Raw genomic sequence first — 27,720 nt, 5'->3', positions numbered from 1 at the left:
AGCCATGCTGTGCAAACTCAAAGTCAACATAGTCCCTGACACCTGTTGCCCCACACCCAAGAGTTGTCACTCTATGACACTTGCCGAGATTATGATTTGATAGCTGAATAAATTACTGTACACCAGCCAGACATATTTAAACACCACTGTTGTATTTTTAATTCCCTTTTCACCACTTCAAAGATATTAGTGTCGTTCTTCCTCTGGGTCCAGATAAGGTCTGGTACATCTAGTCTGGTCAAAAGCTTCAGGGAAAAACTAAAAAGTTAAGGTAGGTGATAAAGTTGGTAAATCCTGATAGTTTCGCTAATGGTTAAGTTTGGGTTACTTGCTTTACTGGTGGCACTGAATGAAGTTGTATCCTTTGCGATTAGTTGAATTTACCAAACCTGAAGACTGGGGAATTACATACTCGATGGCTTCCAGTCATCGCCCAGTACACATCTGCTGGTCATCTAAATAAAGACGGGCACCACTAGTCCTAAAACAACCAATCACAGAGAAGTACTAAAAACATATAAACTAGAATAGGAACGGAGTAGAAGCCAATGAAAAACTAAAAGGAAGAAGCATTAGGGATAAAGACAAAGAGAACCTTAGACCAGGTACTTAATTGTTAATATCTTATAAATGCATAATATAGAAGCTATTACTTTAGCAGGCTATTATAATATAACTTAGTAATAAAAGAGACTTGACTAATGGAGAATGATAGAGATAAATACAACATTATTGGTTTGGGGGTGCTCAGGAGAGGCCTGAAAGATGGAACTGGAAGAGGTGTGGGACTACATTGCCAAAAACTATAGAGGCTCACAAGTGTAGGCTACAGACATCAAGGGTCTAAGAAACTATGTGGATCATACTTATAAAAAAACCATCCGGAAGATACAGTGTCAGGAGTATGCTAAAGACCACCATATACACATATTAATTCTATGTCAATGATACACAATTAAGTATATGCAAAGGAAGAAGTGGTTATAATGGGAGACTAACTTTTCTCACATAGACTGGGAAAACTCAATAGGAATGTCAACAGCCAAAACTGAAATGGTTAACATGATTAAGATTGCATTACCTGCAAAAGGGAATGACGGTCTTCTCAAGCAATCAAGAGAGTGGAAAAACATAGAAGAGAGAACCATTAAACAACTGCGAACGTAACACAGTGTGCTTTGAAATATACTTTGAACCTCAACACTTTACTCCAAATCAAATTTACAATTTTAGGAAAGCAGATTTTGAAGAAAGGCAACAGAGTTTAAGAGGAGCAGAACAGGACAGGATAGACATGGAATCCGTGAAGAGGTGATGACAATAGTTTAAAGATATTCTGCCTGAAGAACAGAACAGATTTACAACAGTATGTAAACCAAAGGATGGATAGCTGTGGTCCAGATGTTTAAAAGAGGGAATTTGGGGGAAAAAAAACAGGAAAATAAAATACTTCAGACAATGATCAGAGGAATACTATAATGGAGTGAATGAAGTAATAATAGAATGGTTCTCAGTATTACAACATCCAAAAAACAGTAATTGATTATGTTGAAGGCATCAAAGATAAAGGGAGATTTCTAAATAAAGAAAGGAGACTGGGGTACTAAATGAACATTTCAAGACCCTAGGTCATCATCAACATGGAAGTAGAAAAGGTAGGTCTTGCTCCATTTAAATTAAACTTGTTAAGGTCTTGCCTAAATTAACTTGTTAGACTTCTTTTAACAAGCAGTGATAATAATGGAGACACATCAAGCATTTGATATAGTATATTTAGATTTTCAGAAGGTTTTGATAAAGTTCCTTATTAAAGATTTCTTATCAGATTAGAGCTGGTCTGTATTCATGGAAGAATTAGCATGTTTGGACTGAAAATTGGTTAAGATAACAGGCCTCTTCTCATTTGTACCTTTTCTTATATTCTGAAAAACAAAGCAGGTTTTAAAAATAAATACTGAAGACATGGGAGACAGGTTTATTTTAAAGGTACTAAACAGAACTGTGAATCAAAAAAAGTCTACATTGTGGAGCAATGGAATATCTTGTTTTTCAGCTTTTGTAAAGGAGAAAATGAGCTGGGATTCATTGGGTCCTTGGTAGGAATGGTAGATTTTAGTCCCATCGCTGGTTGTCCTCAGCTATTCCACGACAGCCACCATGTGTTTCTTTCTTTCCGTCATCACAGGCACAGAACCAGACTTGCTGTGCTTGCGAACATTCATTAGCCTAGAAAGAAAACAAAAGTGACAACTTATGACGAGAGCAACTTGTATCTACAGCACAGTCAAACATTCTGCCATTTACAAGATACTTGTTCTAAATGAACCACAGAGCCAATCTTGTAACATAGTCAAGGCAAGAAAGCTGGTTCACAATGCTCTTATCGTAAGACAGTAGCTAAATGATGTAAGGATCTTATCCAGTCGTTCCTTTAAAGAGCCAAAGAGCTCAGTGATGACACGCGACGCACAGAGAACACTCTTCTTTATAAAACAAATGTGTTCAGGTTGTATTCAATGGGATAGTGCTCTACAGAAGTACTGTTCTTCAATCAGAGGGCTCACTGTTAGATGAAACTGGGAAAAACAGACTCTTCATCTCTGGCAAGTCTGAGCTTGCAGGAGACACCCATCTGCACGTTTCCAGTGTGAAACTGGTGAAAGATCAGAAGGACCATGGTGATACAGGGACGCTTTTATAGGAAAAACATACGCAAATCTTGGTGTTCTTTTTGCAGACTCAGCTTTTGACTCCATCCATTGTGCAGTAAAATCATCCATTTACCACCTCCAAGTACTGACAGACCCTCAACCATATCTTTTCTTATCTGATGGAGAGATTTTTTGCTATGCTTTTGTTTCCTATTATCAGTGATACAGCAACTTGCTCTTCATTGGTGTTACAGCATGTGCAACCCATGGTCTACAGCTGGCACATACGTTGGCAGAATCCTGTCCAAAAGCAATTATCACAATTATTACTGCCCAACGGGCCATATTCCACTGTCAAATATTATGCTGTTTCTAAAGTCTTCTGCTGACATACCAACCTCCTAATGACAACTTAAGATCTTCCAAGATCTTGAAGACTATATAAATCTTGGTGGTTGTTTCTTTACATCTGTTGTCCCCACCTTCAGGAATTCCCTACCAATTTGGGTCCCTTCTTTCAGTGTAGTAAACAAAAACACCAACTATACCCGAGTAGCTGGTATAGTTGGAGACATGCAAATTATTTTTTCTCTGGCACTGTTTATGTGAAAAGAATGAGCTGTACTAAAACATTGGTTGACCCTATATATACAGTATGCTCTGGACTGTCCTTGTCTCCTTTACTGATCAAGAGAGGGGTAAAATCATGATTTAGTAATGTGATGCCTGTGTAAGTTTTCTGTACAACACCCCCCCAAAAAACAACCAAAAAAACAAAGGTGAGCTGAATTCCCTGTTTGTTCTAAAGATCAAGACAACTAAACGAGGTGAGAAGGGTGCAGGGTCACCCAGCATAAATTACATTTCATCTTTTAATCAATACTGAGATACGCTAACATTGCGTATTACTACATTCAATATTGTTGTAATATTGAACTACAATCAAAGTTAGCTTATCACCTTAATGCATTTCTGCACTACCCATTATTTTCTGTACACAGCACTAAAGCAGCAAAATAGTGTACTAATATTGATGCTGCAGTAATAAAATGCTGACAATCAAAATAACGTGTTTAGCATTCATGACCTAGGCCAAAAAAATAACATATTGTACTTACTGGCTGAAAAAAAAAACTGTCCCGATTACTAAAAAAATATCAAGATCACAGCGTTCATCTGAGCTCTTTTGAATCGTAAGCAACATCTTCACCACACCTCTGTAAGGAAGCTCAAACTCAGCCAGCCCCACTGGTAAACATAGCAGACATCTGTATATGTTCAAAAATAACTACAAGTAATTCCCTACACTTGGCAATAAAATATTGCATATAGCATTTTATGTACACTCCACTCAAAGTGCTTTACAGGTAATGCAGACTCCCCTCCACCACCACCACCACAAACGCGCAGCCCCCACCAGGATGATGCGACAGCAGCCAAAGTGCTCCAGTACGCTCCTCACACACCAGCTATCAGTGGGGAGGAGAACAGAGTGATGAAGCCAGTTCATACATGGGGATTAATAGGAGGCTATGATTGGTAAAGGCAAATCGGAGATTTGGCCGGGACACCAGTGCAGCACCCCTACTCTTTCTTGAGAAACACACTGAGACTTTTAACAACCAGGAAGAGTCGGGACCTTGGTTTTACGTCTCATCCGAAGGACAGTGCCATTTTACAGTATAGTGTCCCGTTCGCCACACTAGGCATTAGGACCCATGCAGACTGCAGAGCGAGCACCCCCTACTGGCGCCACTAACACCTCTTCCAGCAGCAACCTTAGCTTTCCCAGGAGGTCTCCCATCCAGGTACTGGCCAGGCTCACACCTGGTTTGCCAGTTGTGAGCTGCAGGGTGATATAGCTGCTGGCTATGAAAGTAATAAAAACATAGAGGCTCATTTGTCAAAAAAGGTAAAGAAGAATGAAAAACCAATTATTTAACAGGGTTTATATGATTACACCTTGCTGCTTCATTTGAGAAATACACATCTTCCCATGACATACATTTTACAGGGAAGCATGACTTCGTGTCCAGTGCTTGCCTGAGTTTGCTGCATGAGGCACAATGGAACCCGAAACTAGTTTAGTTAACTACAGTGTGCAGAGGAGACAGGAAAGCTGCATTGGATTATGCAAGCACAGCTACCGAAAACAATTCGTCTGCTGCTATGTTCGGAAAAAGTTTAACTGCAATATGACGATGATCAGGTGTGCGCCCCCATAAAAAGACAAGAGGTGGAGGTGTGCTTCCCCCATTGTGAAAGGACAGAGCAGCCCCACTTCCCTCAGCTCGAGTAGGCTTCTCTAGGAGCCAGCGAAACGCAGCCACAGCACTCGCAGAGTGGAAACGGAGATGTGCCACCACTTGATCCAAACGAACGCTTTGTAAGGGAGCTCTGTATTTAGCCCCATTTATGCTCACAAAACGGGAGGAAAGCCAGTGTAGAGTCAATTTACAATGTAACTCTTAACTGCTAAACAGCTCTTTTGTATTCAACTTGGCACTCGGCGCACTCGTTCCATTTACATCCTGCACTCCTGGGTGGCTCGGAGACCTAATGGCGTCTCAGGGTGACCCTACTCTAAGTCATCATGAAGCATGGCCACTTCAGCACAGCCGTCATAGCTGCACTGCAAAAGCAAGCCACTCTTAGCACAATTCACGCACAGGAGGATCTCCGGATGCTACACCCACGCAGCATTCGCACATGCCCACGCAACACACAAATCTAGCCATCTGCAAATATCTAAAGATGGCTGTAACGTCTATTGGAGTGGCACTGGATTTAAAGTGGTTCCAGGTTATCATAAGGAAGCCCAGTATTTGTAACACATCAATAGGAAATAAACTTTCTTGTTTACGATAAGGTTTGAAAATAACTGCCAGGGTTGAAAATCTATCAAATGCAGCCAATACTGAAAGGAACGACTTCAGTCTTATTTTTTTTTTTTAAGTGGCAGCAGGTTTACTGCACCATTCATATTAAAAAAAATTCTTAATAATTTTTGCAAAATTTGTAATACATTAATAATCACGCAGGATGTTTAGCTTCTGATATTTCTTAATTGTGTTCCCATTTTTTACAGTTTATTCTTACAGTCAGAAGCTAAGCAAGACTGCGTCAGGGATGGGAGAGCTCCAAAGAAAATGAGATTTCTGCTGTAAGTAGTGCTGGTGGGTCAGTAGGTGGACCACAATTTCCAGATCAGTACCCCTGTGTGGTACATCCATGGGATAATTTTCAGACACTGATGGCTTCAAAAGGAAAAAAAAAAAACCTGTGCATCAGAAAGTCACCATCAGAATGAAAATGATCTGTATGCATGGAGGGCATTCAGGGTTAGCATGCTGATAGCTGAGTTACTAAATCACAGCTGACCCAGTGAACACCTTTCGTGGTGGTATGGACCAATCACATACTAACCACCAAAGGTTATAGATTGGCTGAATGGTTTCCTCTTTTCTTATAATAATTAATAATAATTCCTTACAATTATATAGTGCTTTTCTGGGCACTTCCCTCCAAGTGCTTTACAGGTAATGGGGACTCCCCTCCACAAACAACAATGTGCAGCCCCACCAGGATGATATGATGGCAGCCAAACTGAGCCAGTACGCTCACCACACATCAGCTATCAGTGCGGAGAAGAACAGAGTGATGAAGTCAATTCATAGACAGGGATTATTATTAAGAGGCCATGACTGGTAAAGGCCATTGGAGAAATAAGGCCAGGACACCAGGGTTAACACCCCTAATCTTTTCAAGAAACATCCTGGGATTTTTATTGACCAAGGAGAGTCAGGACCTTGGTTCTCACTCGAAGGACGGCACCTTTTTTACAGTATAGTTTCTCCACTACATTGGTTGTAATGCGGTGAAGGTTATACAAACTGTTCCTCTGCTCAAGTCAACCCAAAGGGATATGGGATTGCACTGATGGGGGGAGAAGTCTTTTTTAAACATGGATGTGGATCATCCAGCTCTTTATTGGAAGAAGCCTGTTTAAAGGTAATCTTCAATGTCACCTCTCCCCCTATATGTTCTAGTAAGCCCAGAGTATCAGATTTGGAAACTCTGTATGAATAAACCCCTCGGAGCAGCTAGAGTTATTGCCTCCTGCAGCTATGCTTTCCATTTGTCCCACAGGATTCCATTCTTGCAGACATCAGACAGACTGAAAATTGTTCATTCAAAAAATAGTTTGAAAACAGAATTAAATTATCTGAGCAGGCTTTTAATCAGTGTTGATTTTCTCCTCTTTCATATGCACATGTATGCTTGCTTTGAAGCCAGCGCAGCTCTGACGCAAACAGTAGATAACATTAAACCTTAAGATGGATTCTGACATTCTGATTTGCTAGCCTAGAGAGGAGGATGTGTAACTATGCCTGAAATGATGATGATGGGATGTTAATTAAGAAAGCTATAACACTTACTTTCTGCGTTGAGCGTTCCTCATGATCCGCAGCTCCTTGATTTGGCTGAAGATGGTTTTGGGCAGGTGACGGTGACGAGCAATGCGCTGGATTTTGGGGTGGTGCTGGAACTTCTCCTTCAGCTTCTGGTTGTAGTTCAGTGCGGCTTTTTCCCGAGGAGCAAGCTGAATCAAAGCGGGACACAAAAACCGTTACCGCTTAATTCCCCGGTGAGGTGCACATCTTTGACCATGACGCAAATCGCTGTAAAAACATTTTTATCCCACCAAAATTTCGGAGGAGTTCCCAAGAATTTGTCTCTCCGTCTGTTTGCCACAAGAACCCCCACTTCCTGAACTTGACTGCTGCTGGAATTTTCCAATTACAACAGTGCTGTTAAACCCCCACCCACTATTCCTCTCACAACTGTATTCTACTGAGTCACTGAGTCACAGATCAGCTGTTACCAGGACTTTCCAAATAGCAGTGCACAACTGACAGAGTAACACAAAGTTAAGGTAAGCTTTGTCAACCGGGGTCTTCTAGCTTTCCAGATCACCGTTGACTCTTATGACTTACCTGGTGTTGGCACACTTGCAGTGATGTCAGCGAGAGATATGCCACTATTCCAATTGTTGGTAACTCTCCTGTCATGCACTTGCAGCATGTCAAAAGATGAATGCCTCTGACCGGCAGGAATGTCAGAGTAGCGAGTTTGGTTCCTTGTTCTTTTAAATTGATCTGTAACTGTACTGTAAAATCCTACCTCTATGGATGTGTAGGAGAAATCTACTGTTACGCTTTGTAACAACTTATATACTCCTAAATTTGGAATTGCCCATTGTCAGCCAACATGACATACCACTACAATCCATGTATTTGTACACATGGAACACAAGTATCCTCAGAAATCTGAACAGTACTGTGACTGCTAATTTGTCTATTTATCTGACATTGTGAGCTCCACAGCACATCCAGCAGACCTAGCATTGGAAAGAGCAGTTATAGAGCTATCACTGGCTTTTTGTCAAGCCTGATAAGAGATTACTGCTGAGCAGCACACAGAAAACACCCAGACAGATTTAAACCCTCCCAGCCTCAGAGGTGCTCTGGCAGTGCACTGCTGCCTGAAGAATCCTGTGTAGACTCAATCCCATGGATTAGTCCAGGCTCAAGCCACCAATGACTGGACTATAGTGTTCAAGCAACGCTCCTCAGTGCCATTGATGATCAAACATCTCAACAGCAAGATTCCAATATCTACTGGTTACTGTAGCTGTAGTTTCATTTTGTCATTATTATATTAGTGTAGTGCTTCTCAGGATACACATAGTACACATAGATACAATTATTTGATTTCTACAGCTAAAAAAACACAACAGGAAAATAAAATATCATATCATAATTGTATCATAAATGTTAACACGTTGAAGTTAATGAGTTTTAATAGAGGTCCCCTTTGAGAGCTTACATTAGTATGATGCATGATGCAAATTTGCATTATATGGTTTAGGATGGTGCAAAACCCAAACATTGTATCTGAGAATCCTGAAGCTGCAAATGGAATAACACCATTCCAGCACTAGTGCCCCGTGTTCTAAATTGTTCATTTGAGCAAGAAATATTTTAGATGTGTACTTCTGATACGCTATTTACCATATTGATTAAGGCGTGATTTCAGCATTGCTTTACTCCGAAATTTATACATAAATGCGTGCTGATGAGGATAACATTGATTTTTTCCAAATACAGTACATTCAATCTCCACAGCAACATTTCTAAACTTTCAAAACAAAAACATCAGGAACTTTGAGTACTGCAAAAAGTAAAGAAGGACTGTCTTCACTAAGATTAAATTATTGTTGACGCTTAAGGGTACAGGCATAATAAATCTAAGATCATTTTCAGGTTCAAAACAGAAGTGTCAGGTAGTGTATACAGTTTTTGCTTACTGCAGAGATCATACTGGCCACACGTTTCTCCACTTAAATGTACTACTGCCACCTTAAACATTACGGACACATTACAACTAGACCTGCTTACTACTCCTGACCTAAAATGTTTCTCATAGGATAAATGATTTTATCCCTTATGCCTTGGATTATGCCTTAAGTTTGATCAGATAACTAGGTACTGCAACAACTGCATTTATTTTTTGAACCTGTTGAAAATAATTTAAACTTTTTAAAGTTACTTTTCAAAAATGCACTGGATTTTTAAAGAATCTATCTACCCCAAATCAAACTACTCCAGCAAGACCATAAGGGAGATAAAACTTCACTGAACAAGCAAAGTGATTTCATACAATCGCGTCATTTTCCAGACATACGTGGTTCATTTACATCCTTTGCAACGGAGGAAATAAAAATCCTCATCATCACTATTTAAAATCCAAGAGGGAGGGAAAGCTAAAGTGAAAAACATCACTCATTTCAAAAATTGTGACCCTTACCTTTGCCATTTCTTGTTTAAATCAGGCTAGGTCCAAAAGAAGCTACTTACATTTGAATGGTGAGTAAAACATTCAAACCAGCACACAATTGTGGAAGACCTTCAGGGACAACTAAGGTTGCTGCTGGCAGAGGTGTTAGTGGGACCAACAGGGGGCACTCACTCTGCAGTCTGCGAGGGTCCTAATGCCCCAGTATAGCAAATGAGACACTATACTGTATAAAGGCACTCTGCCCTTCTGATGAGACATAAAACCAAGGTCCTGAGTCTCTTTGGTAGTTAAAAATCCCAGTGTGTTTCTCTAAAACAGTACGGGTGTTACCCCTGGTGCCCTGGCCAAATTTCCCCCTGGCCTTTACCAGTTATGGTCTCATAATAATACCCATCTCTGAATTGGCTTCATCACTCTTTTCTCCTCCTCACTGATAGCTGGTGTGTGGTGAGCGTACTGGCACACTATGGCTGCTGTCGCATCATAGGGGTGGGGCTACACACTGGTGGTGTTGGAGGGGTCCCCATTACCTGTAAAGTGCTTTGAGTGGAGTGTCCAGAAAAGCGCTATAAAAGTGTAAGGAATTATTCTATGCTACATTCTGTAAGAAAATATTTAAATTTCAACGTGATGTGGAACTTTAAAGCAGTCTTAGAAAAAAAAACAAGCAAATGAACGGACAACATGAAGAGCAATATAATATTTAGAAACCACACTGTGCATGAAATTGTGAACGGTCAAAATGAAAAAGGAGTTATCATTTCCCTCTAATTAAATGATTGCTTTTGCTTCTACACCTCAACAATGAACAGATTCCACATCCATTAATGTTAATAAATAAAACCTCTTTTCTTGCAGTCAGGCTCACTTTAGTAAGATCACTTTGATAGCTCCTCCTGTTCTAATAAATCGCTAGGCCTCCCTGCCTTACACTGCAAGAGACTGCTGAAGTACTCCCCCTTAAAGGGCTTTTATTTTAATTAAAGGCAATGATTTTCTTAAATTCAATTTAAGAAAAGCAAATTGCTGCTGAGTACGCCCAACCACACTGCTTCCCTAGACAAAACAGGAGCTTGTTAAAAGTAATTTATGAAATTCTTTTCAGCTTTTTAGGCCGGTAAAAGGAAGACAAGGAGGATCCTGGGACACTGGTGTATGCAGACATTCCAGCACTGAAAAATCTTCCTATGAAGTAGGATGTTTGTTTCACCGAATATGTGGAGATCCAAATCCAAATGATAACAAAAAATTACCATGTAATATTCTTTCTTTTCCCTGAAAAAACAAATTGAACATAAAAATCACACCTGAAGAAGGCTCCACAGCCGAAACGTTGTGTTTTCTCTCTTCTCTTTTCAGTATGGAATAAAACTATTACTTGTTCCTTTGCAGCCTATGCATGCTGACGCAGCTACCCACCTGAACTACTATAAAAATCATATTCTGTATTTTTACATATTAAGAGCTATTTTAAAAAAAACTAGCATCACAGAGGAAAACAAATTTGAAAGGGTTTCTAGAACCAGAAACATTTCTATAATCAGCTACTAGTTTTAGGACACTGGACTGAACTAGGCTGATTAAACTGATGAAACAGTTGAATTTGTATTATTCATAGATTGGGAACAATGTATAAAGTTTTAAATATTACTAAGAATACACTGATATAGTGTTTTTTTCTGGACACTCCACTTGAAGTGCTTTACAGGTAATGGGGACTCCCCTCCATCACCACCAGTATATAGCCCCAATCTGGATGATGCGATGGCAGCCAAAGTGTGCCAGTACACTCCCCACACACCAGCTATCAGTGGGGAGGAGAATTGAAGTCAATTCAGCTTTTAAGCTCACTGGTGTTTTCCAATAGCTGAACAAACTGTTTTTTTTATAAAAATAATATTGAAGGACTAATGTTCAAAGTCCACAAAGAAACTGAATACAAAATTTAAAAAGTTTTAAAATTACGTATTTTTACCAAAACAAATTTTGGCCTTATTCCTGAAGATGCTGTAGAGGCAGTTACAAATGATAATCTACAGCATAGGAACAAGTAAAGGTTTATTCCATGCTAAAAAGAGAAGAACAGAAACACAACTCGGCTCTGGAGCCTTCTTCAGGTGTCATAACTACAGCATATCCTGGCAAAGTCTTAATAACGTTACTCCACTACTTACAGAGGTCTCAACAATTCCCTGTTCTAAATAGATAATGTCACAATACCCATTTTTGGAATGCATGTTAAATTCTCTTTTGCTTAAATGAAACACTGTGTCTATGTACTGCTCTTTTCTATGTCATAAAACTACTAATTAAAGGCATATTCTAACAGCAATGAAACGTGACAAATGGTTTCAGATGTGACGCACACCTCTGAATTCTCATGGGTGGAAACCAGGGGCAGCACAAGTTTCCTGTCTTGTGCCAAAACCTCACACAGGCCTTCTGAGCTACAGTGCTCCAGCAGAACGTCTCAATGACTGCAGCTAATTGATTGGAAAAAGTTTACATTTTCACAGTCTTTTGCAGTTTTGGAAGAGAGATCTCATTTGAATTGCAGCATCTATAAAGAATTGTGAGACCTGGAAAGATGTGGCGAGTTCGACTTATGAACTAAATTAGACTAATTAGGGAATTCAATGGAACTAAAGCTATGAGCATGTGAACCATTGAGAGAGCCCTGACTTACAGACACCCCGAAGACTCCCCTGGTTCACAAGCTATTTAAGCTATTTATGTACATAGCAAAACTTAACCCTGCATCTATGGACAACAGAAGCAACATGGGATAAATGCAAAAGTCATCCACCTCTTCAAATTCTTTAAAAAGATAATTCAATTAAAGGTTAGATAACTAAAACACCTAAAATTCTGGAAAAAAGTAAACTAAAATTGTGTACCTAACAAAAATAATATTCTTCCACGTAATGTAAATATGGTAGCAAAGGTCATGAAATTGTCACCATGTAAATATGACAATGTAAATCTGCCATGTTTGATAGCTATTCAGAACCATAAATATGGCCATCGTTATAACGTCCCCTGTGTTTCAGGCCTAAAAACAAATTCCTGTCTGTAAAAGTCCCAGAGCAATCTGTGACATGGATTTCCATCACCAGGGTGTTAATGACACTGGGTTTTCATTGATTTCAAGCGGTCACTCCACAAGACTCACACGCATAACCACCGTCTTGATCCAACCACACAGTTAGTTATCGAGAACAGACAGAGAATTGATTCAGCATTTCTTGTTTAATTAAATACCCCTCACTAAATGCAGAACAATTTGATTTTTAATGCGTCATTATTTCACAGGGTCTGCTTTAAGTGATTGGACAATTAAAACTGCTGATTGGTGCAGCCCTCAGCTGATCACTTTAAGTGCAAGGCCTGCAAATAAATCTCGTCCTATATACTTACAGTAAAACACATGCCAAAAGTAGGGCCCTCACCCAATATTGAGTTAAATCAAGAGCATAAAAAGCATTTCAGAGTCCAGCAGCAATGCTTACAGTTTAGATTAGGCTGAAGTACAATTTGAAGTATTTAAATAAACCTTTCCATGTTTACAATATTTCACAAACTTCCCTTCCACCTTTTGGGCTGAGGAGGTTCCAGACAACTTGTATACTCTCTGCATTAACGCCAAACATAAGAGCCAACTCCAGTCTTCATTCCATGACTACTTCGTATTAATGCAAAATAATAGGAAGGTTAAAAAATGCCTTTTCAATTCTGTTAATTCTATTGCTCGTAGCGTATTCTCCAGTTATGATCTTGTAAAAATGTCAGCTGGGGAGCGCATGAAACAGAGTGAAGACACCAACAAAGCAAGACAATACAATCTCTATATCACAACACTGTCATCCAAAACCAGACTTTTCTGGCTGTGGGCCTAATTTAAGGCTATTCACTCCTGGAAAAAAAAAGCAAAATCTCCATAGTAGACTATTTGAGGTCCTCATTCCCGAGGTCACAGGAAATTTGCACTGATCTTACTCATGTGCTCCCCTGGTGGACATCTGTCTGAATTACTGCACATCTGTGAAGCATGAGGTTGAAAAGCACCAGACTTAAGGATGTTCCCTCTAGAATGTCACCCGTTCACTGAGTGTGATATTGTCACACAACATCTACTCATGCGGTTTCACCTCTATTAGTATTGTAGTTAGAGATTTTCTTTTTGAAGCACCAGGCTGTTGCTAATACCGGACATTAATCACTGTAAGATTTTTTAACAGAAACATTCCCATCAAAGTGATACCTGCCGTGATCAATCACAGTATTTTGCTGGAGTTTCTGGCACATATGCATTCTTTTCCATAGAAGTCGTGTAGGCATTCAGCCAGACTGCCCATAAAAAAGCCCACACTGGGGAACGCAGGGCAGGAAGCAGCCTGACACATGTGGATAACCATGAGGACATCGCTTCTTCACAAGGAAAGCAACAGGGCTCGAATGGGCAGCTCTCTGTGGCAGCTGGTACACTCATTGTGAGCACACACAATGCACGTTTAAAAACTGCTGGCTCCATGCAAGTATCAAAAACACTAACTACAATCAGATTTCCGGATTAAAACTCTTTGTCATCAGGACTAGCCTTTTTCATTGTGAAATCACTGTAAAGTTAATTTCATGCGTTTTTTCCAAGTGTTAAAAAAACCCTCCAGATTTGCAGTAATGTACTTACTGCTTTACTCCTTTTATCTAGATAAAAAATCACCATCGCCTAGTAGTGCTGACATGTGGAAGAGATAAACGTGCTGTGGGGAAGGGGGGTCGGCAGCTGAGGCTTCAGTCACTTTGCCCTGAATGGTTTCATGTGCTAAATCTACACTGTCGTCACAATGCAAACAATGGCCGAGTGTGCTGCACACACACACAGCGACAACGTGGGCCTAGTCAGCATGTCTTTGGAAGGTGAGAGGAACCGGAGAGACCCACATGAATACCAAGTGACCAAACTCCACACCTGAACCTAACCCAGTACCAAAGAGCAGAGAGACTGTAGCACTAACCATCAGGCCAATACAATGCCCAAGATGCATCTATTTTTCATATTAAATTAAGCATCAATCCCTGGAGACTGATTTATGGAATAGGGTGATCCTTGTGAATTGTGAGTTTGCTTTTTTATTGTAAATCATACATATAATGAACCATTTTAAGATATAAATAATCACTCTGACAATACGCAGATATTTATGTGGTGTCCTATATATCTGTGCAGTATAAATCTATATCTAATGCTGCACTGATGTTAAAGTATACCAAAGAAAACTACAAAAAATGTGAACTTGAGCATTCAGGAATTTTAATGAACATTATTGTGAGAGATAATATCAAGACTTCTGACTTGTCAAAATGCCTGTCCAAAAAGTTAATGATGTTGGTACTGGATGAAGATCGATGAAGGCATTTGGATTCACTGAACGTAATCAGACAGAAGCTTCTAATGTATAGATGTCTTTAACCATCATAAAGAAGATCAATTTCAGATTAAACTAGGCCAGAATAACCCATTATTATATTCTCCAAAAACTTCCCTATGTCTGCAAGGTCAGGCTCTAAAAGTCATTTTATCCACTAAAATGAGGTACCTGACTTTAAAGTATGGAAGCCAAAAGGTATGAAATAACAGTTTGAAATACTGAATACTCACCACTCCAAGTTTTTCTGAAGCATTAGCTTTCCACAGACGGATGTTCATCTCGTCTGAACCGCTCAGAATGTATTTGCTGTCCGATGACCACTTCACACAGATAACGTGCTGCATGCGCTTTGTATGGTAAACCTCCCTGGAAGACACAAACAGCTCAGTCAAGACACCGCCCTTGTTGCAAAGACAGGAGTGCTTTCACATGGGGCTTAAAAATACCATATTAAAAGGCGTCTTGCACAGACTTGCTGCAGTTTGTCCTCATACTTAAATAAAAGCAGCCTTACTCTGAGGTCGAAACCTAATGCACAATACGCTCAACCCTCTACCTGGAGCACCTCAACTGTTACAGCGCGAGCTAGCATTCGACAATCATATTCCCGTTGGAAGCAAGTTTTATTTGCTAAAATAGGTGTTAACTCCATAGCAGGGCTGAGCACAGATAGCAACAGGTAATCACTTACTACATGAGTTAAACAACGTGCAACGAGACAGAACCGGACACGACTGTGACATTCAAAGCAAGGTTTCAAAGTCACGGTTACTTTAAATGTTTAGGCCAGATTAAACGTTTGAAATCCAATCTAGAAACAAATGTTTTGCAACGACCAAACTAAAAACAACATCATAAAGAACCTTAAATGATCATTTTACCAGGTGTAAGGTAAACCTGAACAGTATCACATTCTAAGTACTTCACTTACTTACTTCACTTCTTACATAGAAAGTAAATATTACAGCAGAAATCAACATCTTTCTTTTATTCCAAAAAAAAAAAGATACCACCATACACCATTCTGCATTACAGTAGACCCATCTGAAGAACTGGTCAGACTAATATTGCTTGAGCAATGCATGATTGCACAGTATTCATCTACTGATATTAATCCTCCCTGTCTCCTTCACTCATCATTTCTCTTCTGGGCTCAGCAGTCATCCTAATTGGCATCCAGTTATCTTAAAGTTGCTAATCAAGGCCCCAATTTACACTGACCTCATAAAACACGTTATTCCAAGTTCAGCAAACTGTGGAATATTCTGCTAAATCATGACCAAACACATTTTAATACTGCATCAAAATCAATATTTAACAACCCCACACAAGGGACTTGTTCCCATGAACACGTGGATCAATACCACTTGCATTAAACAATTATTTTCTGTAGGACTACATGAAGATTGCTAAATTAATTCTTCGTAAGCACTGAACTGATCTCTAATCCATATCACAGTTCTTCTGCCATCATTAAAACTTTCAAAGCCTTTTTATCAGATTATTCTGCTATTTGCTATCCTCTTCTAAATAATCACTGCATCCTTTTAAACAAATTAGGTGTAGTTTGACTGAATGAGAGAACAAATTTGCATCCCTGAGGTCTCAGGACAAAATATTTTTATATTACCCAAGTATGGCAATTAGCAATACAGACAATGATTTTTACCTCAGAATGCCAATAATGTGATAATCACATAAGATTTTTATTTGCATTTCTAAGAAAAGACTTCTCAGAAACTTTTAACCGGTTTAATTTAAAAAGTTTTGTGTCAGTTTTAAGCAATACCTATTAGGCATATTAGGGAACATTGGGCAGCATCAAACATTTAAGAAATTCAGAAAACAATACAGAGGAAGGGGTTTAATGGCAAAGTGGAGAGTATACCACATCAAATTTCTGACACTGAATATTTAAACAAAGACTTACTGGTTAATTCTGTTGACAGTAATAATTTAAATTATGATATTGGCAAAACACAAGACAATACCTTCTTAGAAAAACAAATACAAGACTGTCACTGTATCAGTACGATCTATTCCTGCGTTCGCCAACTCCGGCCTTCTGTACAAACTGCACTGGTGCTGGTTTTTAATACAGCTATAGAAAAGCCGGACCTATTTTAATTTAATAAGCAACACCAAGAATAAATAGTCTGCCAATGACAAAGTCCAAATCCTCCTCTCGATGGCAGCTTTTCATTGCACAGATCAGTGATTCCCCAATCCTGACCCCGAGGGACCACTGTCTTCTAATTTTCGCTCCAACTGAGCTCTAAAATCCCAGTGCTAATTGATCGCTTTAATTGATCTGCGTGTTTAAACTTATTTCTGCGCTCAGTGTCGAGTTCCAAACATGCCCTAGTTTAACGGCACTGTTTCCAATAACTCCGGCATCCCGGACATTAAGCGGACTCTTCTTAACCTTTGCCCTTATTTCTGGCTAAGCAGCTCTTAATAGATGATGGATTGATGATGAACAGACGCAGGGGGAAGACAAGGCATGAAACACTCCCCAGTGAAATTCTGTTCCTTGTGCCAGGGCACAACAATTCCATTTCAAGAACTACGCTTACAAAAGGCAAGTATAATAATAATAATAATAATTGCTTACACTTATATAGCGCTTTTCTGGACACTCCACTCAAAGCGCTTTACAGGTAATGGGGACTCCCCTCCACCACCACCAAAGTATGACACTCAGACATTGGCACTTGGATGACATCATTACAAATCTCTTCCGATCTTACAAGAGTGGAAAGCATTTAAAATATATGGCCCAAACAGAAAAGTAAAATCAGGAAGCCTGTAAGCCTTTAAGAATTTGGCTGAAACAAAAAACAGAGACACACTGACTCCAAAAGACCCGGCCTGGAAACCAGTGGCTTCTGTATCGGACAAATAGAAAGTACAAAAAAAACACTAAAATTCTCAAAAATCCCCTAACACAAAGGTAAATTCATAATATTATCCACAGATGCACAGTATACATCTTCATAAATGTTTCAATTCTAACAACATCCAGGCTATCCAGAGTCCCTAAATTGTTCTGACTTCAATTTTTTTCCAGCACGTTATTCAAAAAAGGTTAACAGCATGTTAACAGTTAACAGCATGCTGTTCAAGCAGCTCACGGTGAAGATGCACTGAAAAGTGACCACCTCCTTGCACGCTGGAAGCTCACCAGTAGCGGTGACCGGCACTGACAGACAGCTACCTGTGTCCTGCTTGATCAAATGTGCTCATGAGAGAAGTGGGGTGAGGGGGGTGGGGAGGACAAAGACCATGAAAAGGCAGGCGGAGACCGACCTGCTGTGCCCCGAGTCCGCTGGGAAAATGCGGATGGATTTATCAAAACTGGCGGAGACAAACTCCTTCCCGGTCGGGGAATAATCAAGATCCAGGACTGCCGACACGTGGTCCATGTGCACCATGACGGGTGAGTCCAGACGTCGCATGTCAAAGGTGTACAAGCTGTGAGGGAAAAGCAAGTTATGGTTTTAGTCCACGCACACTCCGAGACAGAGCAAATTATTCCATCTGATGGCAATCCAATCTAGTCCCTCTGAGAGTCCAGCAGGCCATAGCTCTGGGAAGTACTACAAATCAACTACACACTGGTTAACAATTAGAAACTCTGAGGTAAGGGTTTTAAATTCACTAGATAAAATAAAGGTTGTTATATCTTTTGGTATCTGAAGGCACAATTAGGAACAAATTCACTTAATTAAACAAAAGCCACATGTTACAATTAAGCTATACATGCTAAAAGATAACTACTTACACATCTGCTAATAAGGGCTTTGCATTCTTTTCTTGCTAAAAACAACAATAGAAAGTTTTCAAAACAGGGCAACAATTCCCAATTGAAGACAACACATCGATCCACTCACTTGTAGTCTTCATTCGCGCATGTAAACATAAAGGCTTCCATTGGATTCCAACACAAAGCATTGCTCCGCATTTTCATTATGACCTAAAGAGTAACAGCACACTGTATCAATACCACACGCAGACATGTCTGAGATTGCCAACTTTGCTTGTAGCGATGAAAAAGCAGAGGCTCTGGGCCCTTCTTAATCACCTTCTTCAGCGGAGTCGCCTGCCTCATGTCGTACAGCACGATGCTCCGGTTAGAAACACAGCTCGCAAGAAGTTCAGGCTGCAAGAGGATGTTGAAGCCATTAAACCCAGAATCACAAAAACGCAGAAAGAAATATGTAAAACATAAATGCTAAAGACGTAAAACACTTAAGAGAAGATGCCCCAAAATTCTGTCAATAAATGTCTGGGCGAGATCCTTGGATTAATTCACTACGAACTGCAAACCAAATGGCTTCATCTTGTTTGGATCTCCTTAAATGTCCTCTTATGTCCTTACGTGTCAAAGCAAAAATAGGGTATGAGCTTTGTTTGAACATTTTACCGTCTTCAGCTGCTCATTAATCCATTATCCTGCACATAATTCTAACCTATACAAAAAAAAAAACATTAAGTTGGGAGTTTTCTGAATAAAAATATCCCCTTTTTACTCAGAGAACAAGTAATGTGAACTGATAAATTCGAATAAAAAGGAGGAGGGGTCTTGTATATTTCATAAATGAAGGATGCATAAACCTTCAATATAATGTGTTCATATTCCCAGTCCAGGACAAATGTGTGGTCATTTCTACCATTCACAATTTTATTTTTACTGAACAATATATACTTCAAAACACAATCGGACAGAAAACTGTTACAGCTATTTTACTGTATAGACATTCTTAAAATTATTTTTTTTCACAGAAGTGATAAATGTGTCCTCTGGAGCTTTTGATCACAAACTGCTTCGTGCAGACAGAGAACTTTAAATTACACAAATCGTAATATTATAATAAAACCTGCATCAGAGGCAGATCCAGTTCTTTTAAAGTATGTTTTATACAGGAATTCTTCGATAGTTATACAGCATTGCTAGCTATGCAACTGAATTGATGCCCAAGAGACCTAGAGTGGAGTTTTGGATATCCCAGCAGGTGCAATTCAGCATACATATCAAGAAGAACAAACTAGACGTCCTTTATGTTTATATACCTCATATTGCATAAAGTTTATGTATACAACCTGTGATCTGAATGTGCAAAGCAAGACTGAAGGCGATTAAAAACACCAAATTTCAAGAGTTTCTTATTTCAACATATTTTATCTGTGCTGATATCTGAACAATTACCTGCCAAATTTGGAGTTAAGCAATTCAAGAGCTTTCAGAATTACAAGCCGTATTTCACAAAGTAACATATTAGCTCATGGAGGCTGTCTTCTTCAATATAGCACACTAGTAGTTTCATGGAGTTCTGAATATATTAAAAAGTAATATCATAAAATGGTATTACTCTTATGTTATACCATCTGTGTTTTGTTATTTTTCTCCCCACTTACTCACTCAGTCTAATGACAAAGGATTTAACGTCACTCCTGTCCTTACCTCCACAGGGTTGAAGCGGACACTGATGATACTATCCACACCCCAGGAGAAACTGCGGATGGGGCTAGTTCTCTGCTCATCCCAGATGTCCACCTGTTGGCCACACGTGGCAAAGGTTCCCTCCTTCCAATGATGGTCAATTCCCGTGTACACTGACTGGGAAAGCAACAGCAAGCCTGGCTCATCATGTAGTCAAATTAAAGGCTATCCAATACAGTCAGAATAGCATTTCCGGCATGTGCCAGACAAGATACTTTGCTTGTTATCTTTACAGTAAATCAAAGGAACAATGCTAAAAGTAAAGGAAATGAACTGAAAAAACATTTGTGGGATGTAAATACATTACTTCATTTTTTGTGGGGGTAACAATCAGGGATTACTCCATGTTTGATTCAAACATTTTATTGATGTAGATGTATTGATTGTACTTTGCATTTAGAGCCTGCTTTTTCAATTTTTTCAAGATTATTCAAAACCGGGAAGAGCTTTAGTGAGCAGGAAAATCAAAATGAAAAAAATTAAGCGATGCTTCATACAATTAGTACAGAAGTACAAATGGCAGATGGGTACGAAAAAAGTAGAAAGATTAAGGCCAATTAATTCGTAAGAAGAAAAATTACATGTTGAAAAGGCTGTGCATTTTATTTTCCAGCATCATTTATTGCATATAAACGTTTAAAAGCATTTTAAAAGTATGGCACATTCTGTTAAGAGAGTCACAGAGTTGGGTTTTCTTGCCTCGAGGATATAAAGACGGGAAGTACTAACTCCTGTACTACTAGATCAGTAATAGTTTCAGTATCTGAGGGGCAATCATGTACCCTTAAGCCATAAATGTTCACAAACTCAAAATACTTAAGAATACAGGATAATGCAGACACTTCAAACACCTGCATCATGGAATAAAGATCATACCTTGCCAAGAATAGTGTTAAGAGGCTCCTCTTCTTCCCCATATCCAGGTCCGTTCATATCCCATTGCTTGATGGTCTTGTCATCGCCGGTCTGCAGTTCATTAGAAGAACAACCCAAAAGTCAGCTTCATTCATCATCCTAAAGAGACCTTTCTAACTTTCTGTAGTCTGTAGATTTTTTGTTACAATATACCACAAACGTCAAAAAGAAATGACGACAATGAAATCGGGGTGCCGTCTGATCCAAGTGATTAGAGAACATTTTTTAAAAATGCTATGTGTTCAAAATATAAGTGTCGCAAAGGTGGGTGGGTCATGGGAGTTGGTCTACACCTCCTCATTCTCCCGTATGCGGCTGCAGGTTTTTAGCCCCTTTAGAGTCGAGATGTAAAAAAAAAAACATATAACTGGTCTTTCCAAACCAGGTGAGTGCAGAAAAAATAACTGGTAATTTGATTGTTTTTTACTGACTTACTGTGAAGAATGAAGTACCGCAGAACCGTACACACATCCCTCTCACAAAGCCTTCGTGTGCTTGCAAAGTACGGACACACTCGCGCTTGGTCAAGTTCCAAATTTTTACCTGTTGACACAAATCGTAAGATGAAACCAAAAACCTACTGTTTCTCTATATAGAAAATGTAAGTACAGAAAAGGCAATTGTTTGTTAATTGTCATTCACATTTGGCAAAAGCCCACGTGTTATGAAGAATTCTTAAACAACCATACTTTCAAGATGCTACCTCATTCTGTAACAAGATGACTGAAGAAAAATACACAAACACATATATTACTATAAAAAAAACCTGGACAGGAGAAATGGGAATTTTATTTTAATACCCAGAAATCCTTTCAGAAACCAAGAAAGTGGCAGACACAAACATCGCACTGCTACTATGTTCAATCTCTGGCGGGGAAGGAGCCTGAGCTGGTGAAAGAGGTGGCAATGGTGCCAACCAGATACAGTCCATCTCTCCTCCATGCAGTGGAGGGGCTCCCAGCCGGTAACTCCAGTTCAGGGCTGGCAGACTCAGGCAGTGCTTCCTGGAAGACCAGGCCGCATGTTCCAACTATAGGGGGAATCACACTCCCTGTGCCAAGAGCTCTGGAGCGTGGACTCTGTCCATTAGGTGAGCCTTGGGACTGAGGATGAACAATGTGAATTTCATCCCAGGAGTCGCATAACTGACCTGCTCCTTGCATTCACACAGACGTTTTTGAGTTTTTGAGATTTTGCCAGTCCAGAATTCCCCTGTTTTTTTAGACCCAGCGAAGACACCCAGCGAAGACACATGAGCACATTCCTCAGGATGTCTTGTGGGAGTTTGTGCTGCCACTTCTGCCTCTTGGACTCGTGAGACCTGTGTCTGCGTTGTCCGCAATAAGTCGACTTCGTTCAAGGTGGGTGCACCATCACCACTCCTGTTCATGATTTTCATGGAGAGGATATCAAGGCGTAGCCGAGTTAGAGAGTATCCAGTCCTGGGACCTGGGGCTGGCATCCAGCCGTTTGTAGTGATGATGCCTTCTCGTCTCCCTTGACTGATCTCCAACATGCACTTAGCTTGGCACTGCTGAGTGTAAAGCTGCAGGTTTGAGGTTTGAGACGTCATGGTTGTTCTCTCCTAGAAGAATGTGAAGAGCTTTTCTCCTGGCAGAGGAGAGGTCTTGCGTTTAATAGAGCAGTTCCAGGTACAGGGACAGCGAGGTCACACTGCTGGTGTTGGCAAATGTTGCAGGGTCAATGTTGGTCGATGATGAGGAAGCAGGAGCTGAATTCTCAGACCTTGCTCTCTATGTCCCTGTCCTCAATTGTGGTCATGAAGTCTGAGTAAGTAAAAAGTAGTGGCTACAAGCAGCAGAACTGAGGTTTCATCGCAGTGCTTTTGGGCTTATTCTTGACAAAGGACAAAGGACTTGCTTATCTTCCTTGGCGGGCCAGGAAAAATGTGGGAATTTCCCAGTAGGAATGGTAATATTGAGGAACAAGATGTCTTGTCCTCCCTATTAAAAATGCTACCGCTATAACCATCACCAGAAGTGAACGCATCTCTCCCTTAATCCAAACTCCCATTGCTATTGTCTAGGTAATTGAACACGATAAAGCCACAAGAGTTCCAGCTTTATCGAGGTTCACTTGCATGACTGGAGATTTCGTTTTATTGATATTTGAAGACAAGATTAATTTGATAAGGTTAAATAAAACGAAATACCATCCTTTATCGTACAAATGAGATGCGCTTCAAAGGTCGCTCACATTTTAAAGCAGCCGTACTGAGGTTGTTATATTCTTTCAACCATTTACCTGTAAAATAAAACTTCAGGAGCATTTTAATCGATGACTGTTTTAATACAAGGAAGCCTCTATATTGCTCATATACAACAAAGTAAACATCAATAAATGAAGCTGAAAAGAACCACCAGAACCAAAAAATATAATAAGTAATGTATTTGCAATGCTGCCTTAATATTACTGCAGACAGCATTTTTGAATAGCATTCCTTCAAGAACCATTCAACCAAACTCATAGAGAATAGTAGGAATACTTGCTGGTCACATATTTATTATTGACGTCCTCTTTGTAAAAACATACAGACAACCAAAAAGCCTGCATCTTAACATGTCCACATTTTCACCCACCCTTACAATGCCTGAAGCAAGTCACAAGGATCTCATGGGTTCCCTTTAGTCAAATGAACATCCTGTCGCACTCAGCACTTACCTCTCCATCACAGGCTCCTGAAAGCAGAGAGGACAGGCTCTGGGGGTGTTTGGCCATGCAGTTCACCCCATCCCTGTGCCCATCCAGGGAAGCCAGGAAAGGTTTAGCAAACACTCGCTCCAGCTTGACTGCATTCAGAGCTCGGCTGTATTCTCTCGGGACTTCAAAAGGGTGGAGAGATGGGTCATAGTTCCTTGGCACTGCAGGAGAATGGCAGAAATAAAGAGTACTAATTGACACTTAAATCAGATTTTACCCACAGCCCTGTATGTTGCCTGTTTGCAAAAGGACCCTTAACAAAACTGGCCAAGAGAGTAGTCTACTTCCTCAGACAGCTGAAAACAGTTGGTCTATTTTACAGGTGCGCTACTGAGAGAGTGATCACATGTGGGATTACAGTGTGGTTTGGCAGCGGGTAGTTGTCTGACCGGAAAGCGTTACAGGGGGTGATCAGGTCAGCCCAGTCTATCACTGGGGTGCAGCTCCCCTCTATTTGGGACATTTTTACAACTCACTGTCTCAGGAAGGCTGGAAGTATCGTTAATCATCCTGGTTTCTCATTTTTCTGGTAACCTTTACAGGAGCATAAAGGCACGATCTTCATGATTCAGAGACAGTTTCTTCCCACAGGCTGTCAGATTACTGAACTCTACCCCTACCACTGGCTCACACTGATATTTGTTTTTAAGTTGTATGTTATTTAACTCATTGTTGCTGCTGCTGCTGTTCTGTGTTTACGTTTTTGGTGTTTCCTTAATGTCTCTGTATTGGAGCATACATGCAAATAAGCATTTCATTGCACAAGTGCAGATGACAATAATCTGAACAGTCTCGATGTCGAAAAGAGCACTTACTACAAAGAAATTGATTCAGCAGAACTAAGATCATGTAATGTGTGCAGAAACAAAAGCAAAATGAATTGGGTATTCTGAAATTGCAGTCGCAAGAAAACATTTGTGAACCCTTTGGAATTACCTGGATTTCTGCGTTAATTACTCATAAAAATGTGGTCTCATCTTCAACCTCAGTCACAATAATAGACAAACACAATCTGCTTAAACTAATAACACACAAACAATTGTACTTCTTCTTGTCAGTACTGAACACATCATTTAAACATTCACAGTCTAGGTTGAAAAACGTATGTGAACCTCTAGGCTAATGACTTCTCCAAAAGCTAATTGGAGTCAGGTGTTCCAATCAATGAGATGAGATTGGAGGTGCCTTGCCCTATAAAAAAAGGCACAGAAAGGTTGGTTATTGACAGTCTGCTCTTCTCAAGAAAGAGCTGTTCATATGAACCATGCCCTGATCAAAAGAAATATCAGAGGACCTTGAAAGAAGAATTGTAGAGATGCATAACACTAGAAAAGGCTACAAAAGCATTTCTAAAGGCCTGGATGTTCATCAATCCACAGTAAGACAAACTGTGTACAAATGGAGGAAATTCAGTAGGAGTGGGCGTCCTGCAAAGATCACGGCAAGAGTGCATCCTGCAATGCTGAAGGAGGTGAAAAAGAACCCCAGGGTAATGGCAAAGGACCTGCAGAAGTCTCTTGATCTTGCCAAAGCCTCTGTTCATGTGTCCACTATAAGAAAAACGCTGAACAAGAATGGTGTTAATAAAAGGATGCCACAGAGGAAACCACTGCTTGCTAAAAAAACATTGCTGCACGTCTCAAGTTTGCAAAAGACCACCTGGATGTTCCACAACGCTTCTGTGACAATATTCCGTGGATGGATGAGACAAATTGTGCTCTTTGGCAGAAAGCGCAATGCTATGTTTGTTTGGAGGGGGGGAGCACTGCACTGCATTCCAAAACCTCATCCCAACTGTGAAGCATGGTGGAGGAAGTATCATGGTTTGGGGCTGTTTGGTTGAACAGCTTATCATAGAGGGAACAATGAATTCAAACTTGTATCAAGAAATTTTAGAGGAGAATATCGGTGTAGCGGTCTGTCACCTGAAGCTTAATAGAAGTTGTAGCTGCTTCAGCATGCTAAGGCTGCAAAGGAACAAGTAATAGGTTTATTCCATGCTGAAAAGAGAACACCTGGACACCTGAAGAAGGCTCCACGGCCGAAATGTTTTCTTTCTTCTCTTTTCAGCGTGGAATAAACCTATTACTTGTTCTTTAATAGAAGCTGGGTGATGCAACAAGACAAGGACCTGAAACCTAGGAGTAAAGTAACAACAGAATGGCTTAAACAGAAGAACATTTGTGTTCTGGAATGGCCAAGTCTGAGTCCAGACCTCAACCCAATTGAGATGCTGTGGCATAACCTGAAGAGAGCTGTTCACACAAGGAATCCCAGAAATATCAATGAACTGAAACAGTTTTGTAAGGAGGAATTTTAGACCATTCCTAACAGTGCAAATCTAATCAGCAGCTACAGGAAACGTTTGGTTAAGATTACTGCTGCTAAAAGAGGTTCTACCAGTTACTAAATACAAGGGTTCACATACTGTACTTTTTCCAGGCTGGAGTGTGAATGTTTAAACGATGTGTTCAATATTGACAAGAAGTACAATTGTTTGTGTTATTCGTTTAAGCAGATTGTGTTTGTCCATTATTCTGACTCAGTTGAAGATCAGACCACATTTGTATGAGTAATTATTAATGCAGAAATGCAGGTAATTCCAAAGGGTTCACAAACTTTTTCTTGCAACTGCAACTCAACTTTACAAATGGCTGTTCACGTACTGCCCTGGATACAGTGTCGATGAAAAATGGTTTTTCGGTGACTGTTACGTTCGTACGAATCGCCAAATATCCCGTAACTCGGGACAAAATTACTATAAACCGTTCAGTCAAGATTGTTATTAAAACGTGGATCTTGGATAAACCAAGTTCGTAGTAGCACAATGTTTCGAACATTGAGCTGATTGCTAATGAAATAACGAAAAGCGCTGTTATGATCGTTGTTTTTCTTACTCCTGTGACCCAGCATCTCAGGTGGCTTATTTAAGTGTCACACTGCTTAACGCTCCTTTTTACTGTATTTTAGTCTGTGAATCTGGCATGAAGTGCCCATTAAATTCGGAACTGATCATCCTCATTAGATCAGACGGCACTAGTGGTCTCCATCATACTCTCGCGAATATTTACTACTAAAAAATTACTTTTTACACTAATATTCAACGATTTCTTACTTGCACGTTGTTTATCGGTCGATGATGTTTCTAATTTGCCCCGCACAAGCACTGTAATTCTGATTTGCACCTCCCTCACTTTTATCATTTATTTTTTAATTTTTCGACTGTATTTACTTTACACGCATTACTGTACATTTGGCAAGTCGATAGGGATAACGCTATTACAGTATGTCTACGCCGTACACACATGGACTTACATGGTTTTGTGGGTGGAAAAGAAAACAGTCAACGCGAGTTGCAAAACAGAAAACGTGCCCTTACCTCTCTGTATATCCTTCTTTGTTTCTCGAATATAATCATCTGGGTTTCTGCTTAGTACTTTGACCTTCATTTTGGTAGGTGATGTGCGATTAACATGAACTCTCCCGTTTTTTACGAACGAAACTTAAAGTAAAGATACACATTACTCCATCATGAACACGTGTGAAAGGTCAAGGGTCACATCCGTATTATCACGTGTTTGGTCTGTAATGTGAAGCCACGGAGGGCCATAATAACTGTGGGCAAAATGTTTTTGTTTCT

The 27,720-nt window shown here is 39.9% G+C and overlaps 1 protein-coding gene across 1 annotated transcript; it reads right to left on the bottom strand.

Annotated features, from left to right (window-relative positions):
- Positions 1 to 1,952: 1,952 nt before the first annotated feature.
- dcaf13 (ddb1 and cul4 associated factor 13) lies at positions 1,953 to 27,653 on the bottom strand. The gene is made up of 11 exons (XM_088600860.1): positions 27,460 to 27,653; positions 24,042 to 24,241; positions 21,795 to 21,902; positions 21,321 to 21,410; positions 20,406 to 20,561; positions 19,026 to 19,103; positions 18,835 to 18,917; positions 18,251 to 18,415; positions 15,172 to 15,307; positions 7,091 to 7,254; positions 1,953 to 2,226 (listed from the first exon to the last, which is right to left on the bottom strand). The coding sequence occupies exons 1-11, from the start codon at positions 27,527 to 27,529 to the stop codon at positions 2,139 to 2,141; spliced, it is 1,338 nt and encodes a 445-aa protein (XP_088456986.1). The 5' UTR covers positions 27,530 to 27,653; the 3' UTR covers positions 1,953 to 2,138.
- Positions 27,654 to 27,720: the final 67 nt, after the last annotated feature.

The sequence above is a fragment of the Lepisosteus platostomus genome, chromosome 12 (genome assembly GCF_059453375.1).
Source record: "Lepisosteus platostomus isolate fLepPlt1 chromosome 12, fLepPlt1.hap1, whole genome shotgun sequence".
In the NCBI taxonomy this organism is placed as follows: Eukaryota; Metazoa; Chordata; class Actinopteri; order Semionotiformes; family Lepisosteidae; genus Lepisosteus; species Lepisosteus platostomus.
This window is presented reverse-complemented; position numbering and strand designations above follow the sequence as displayed.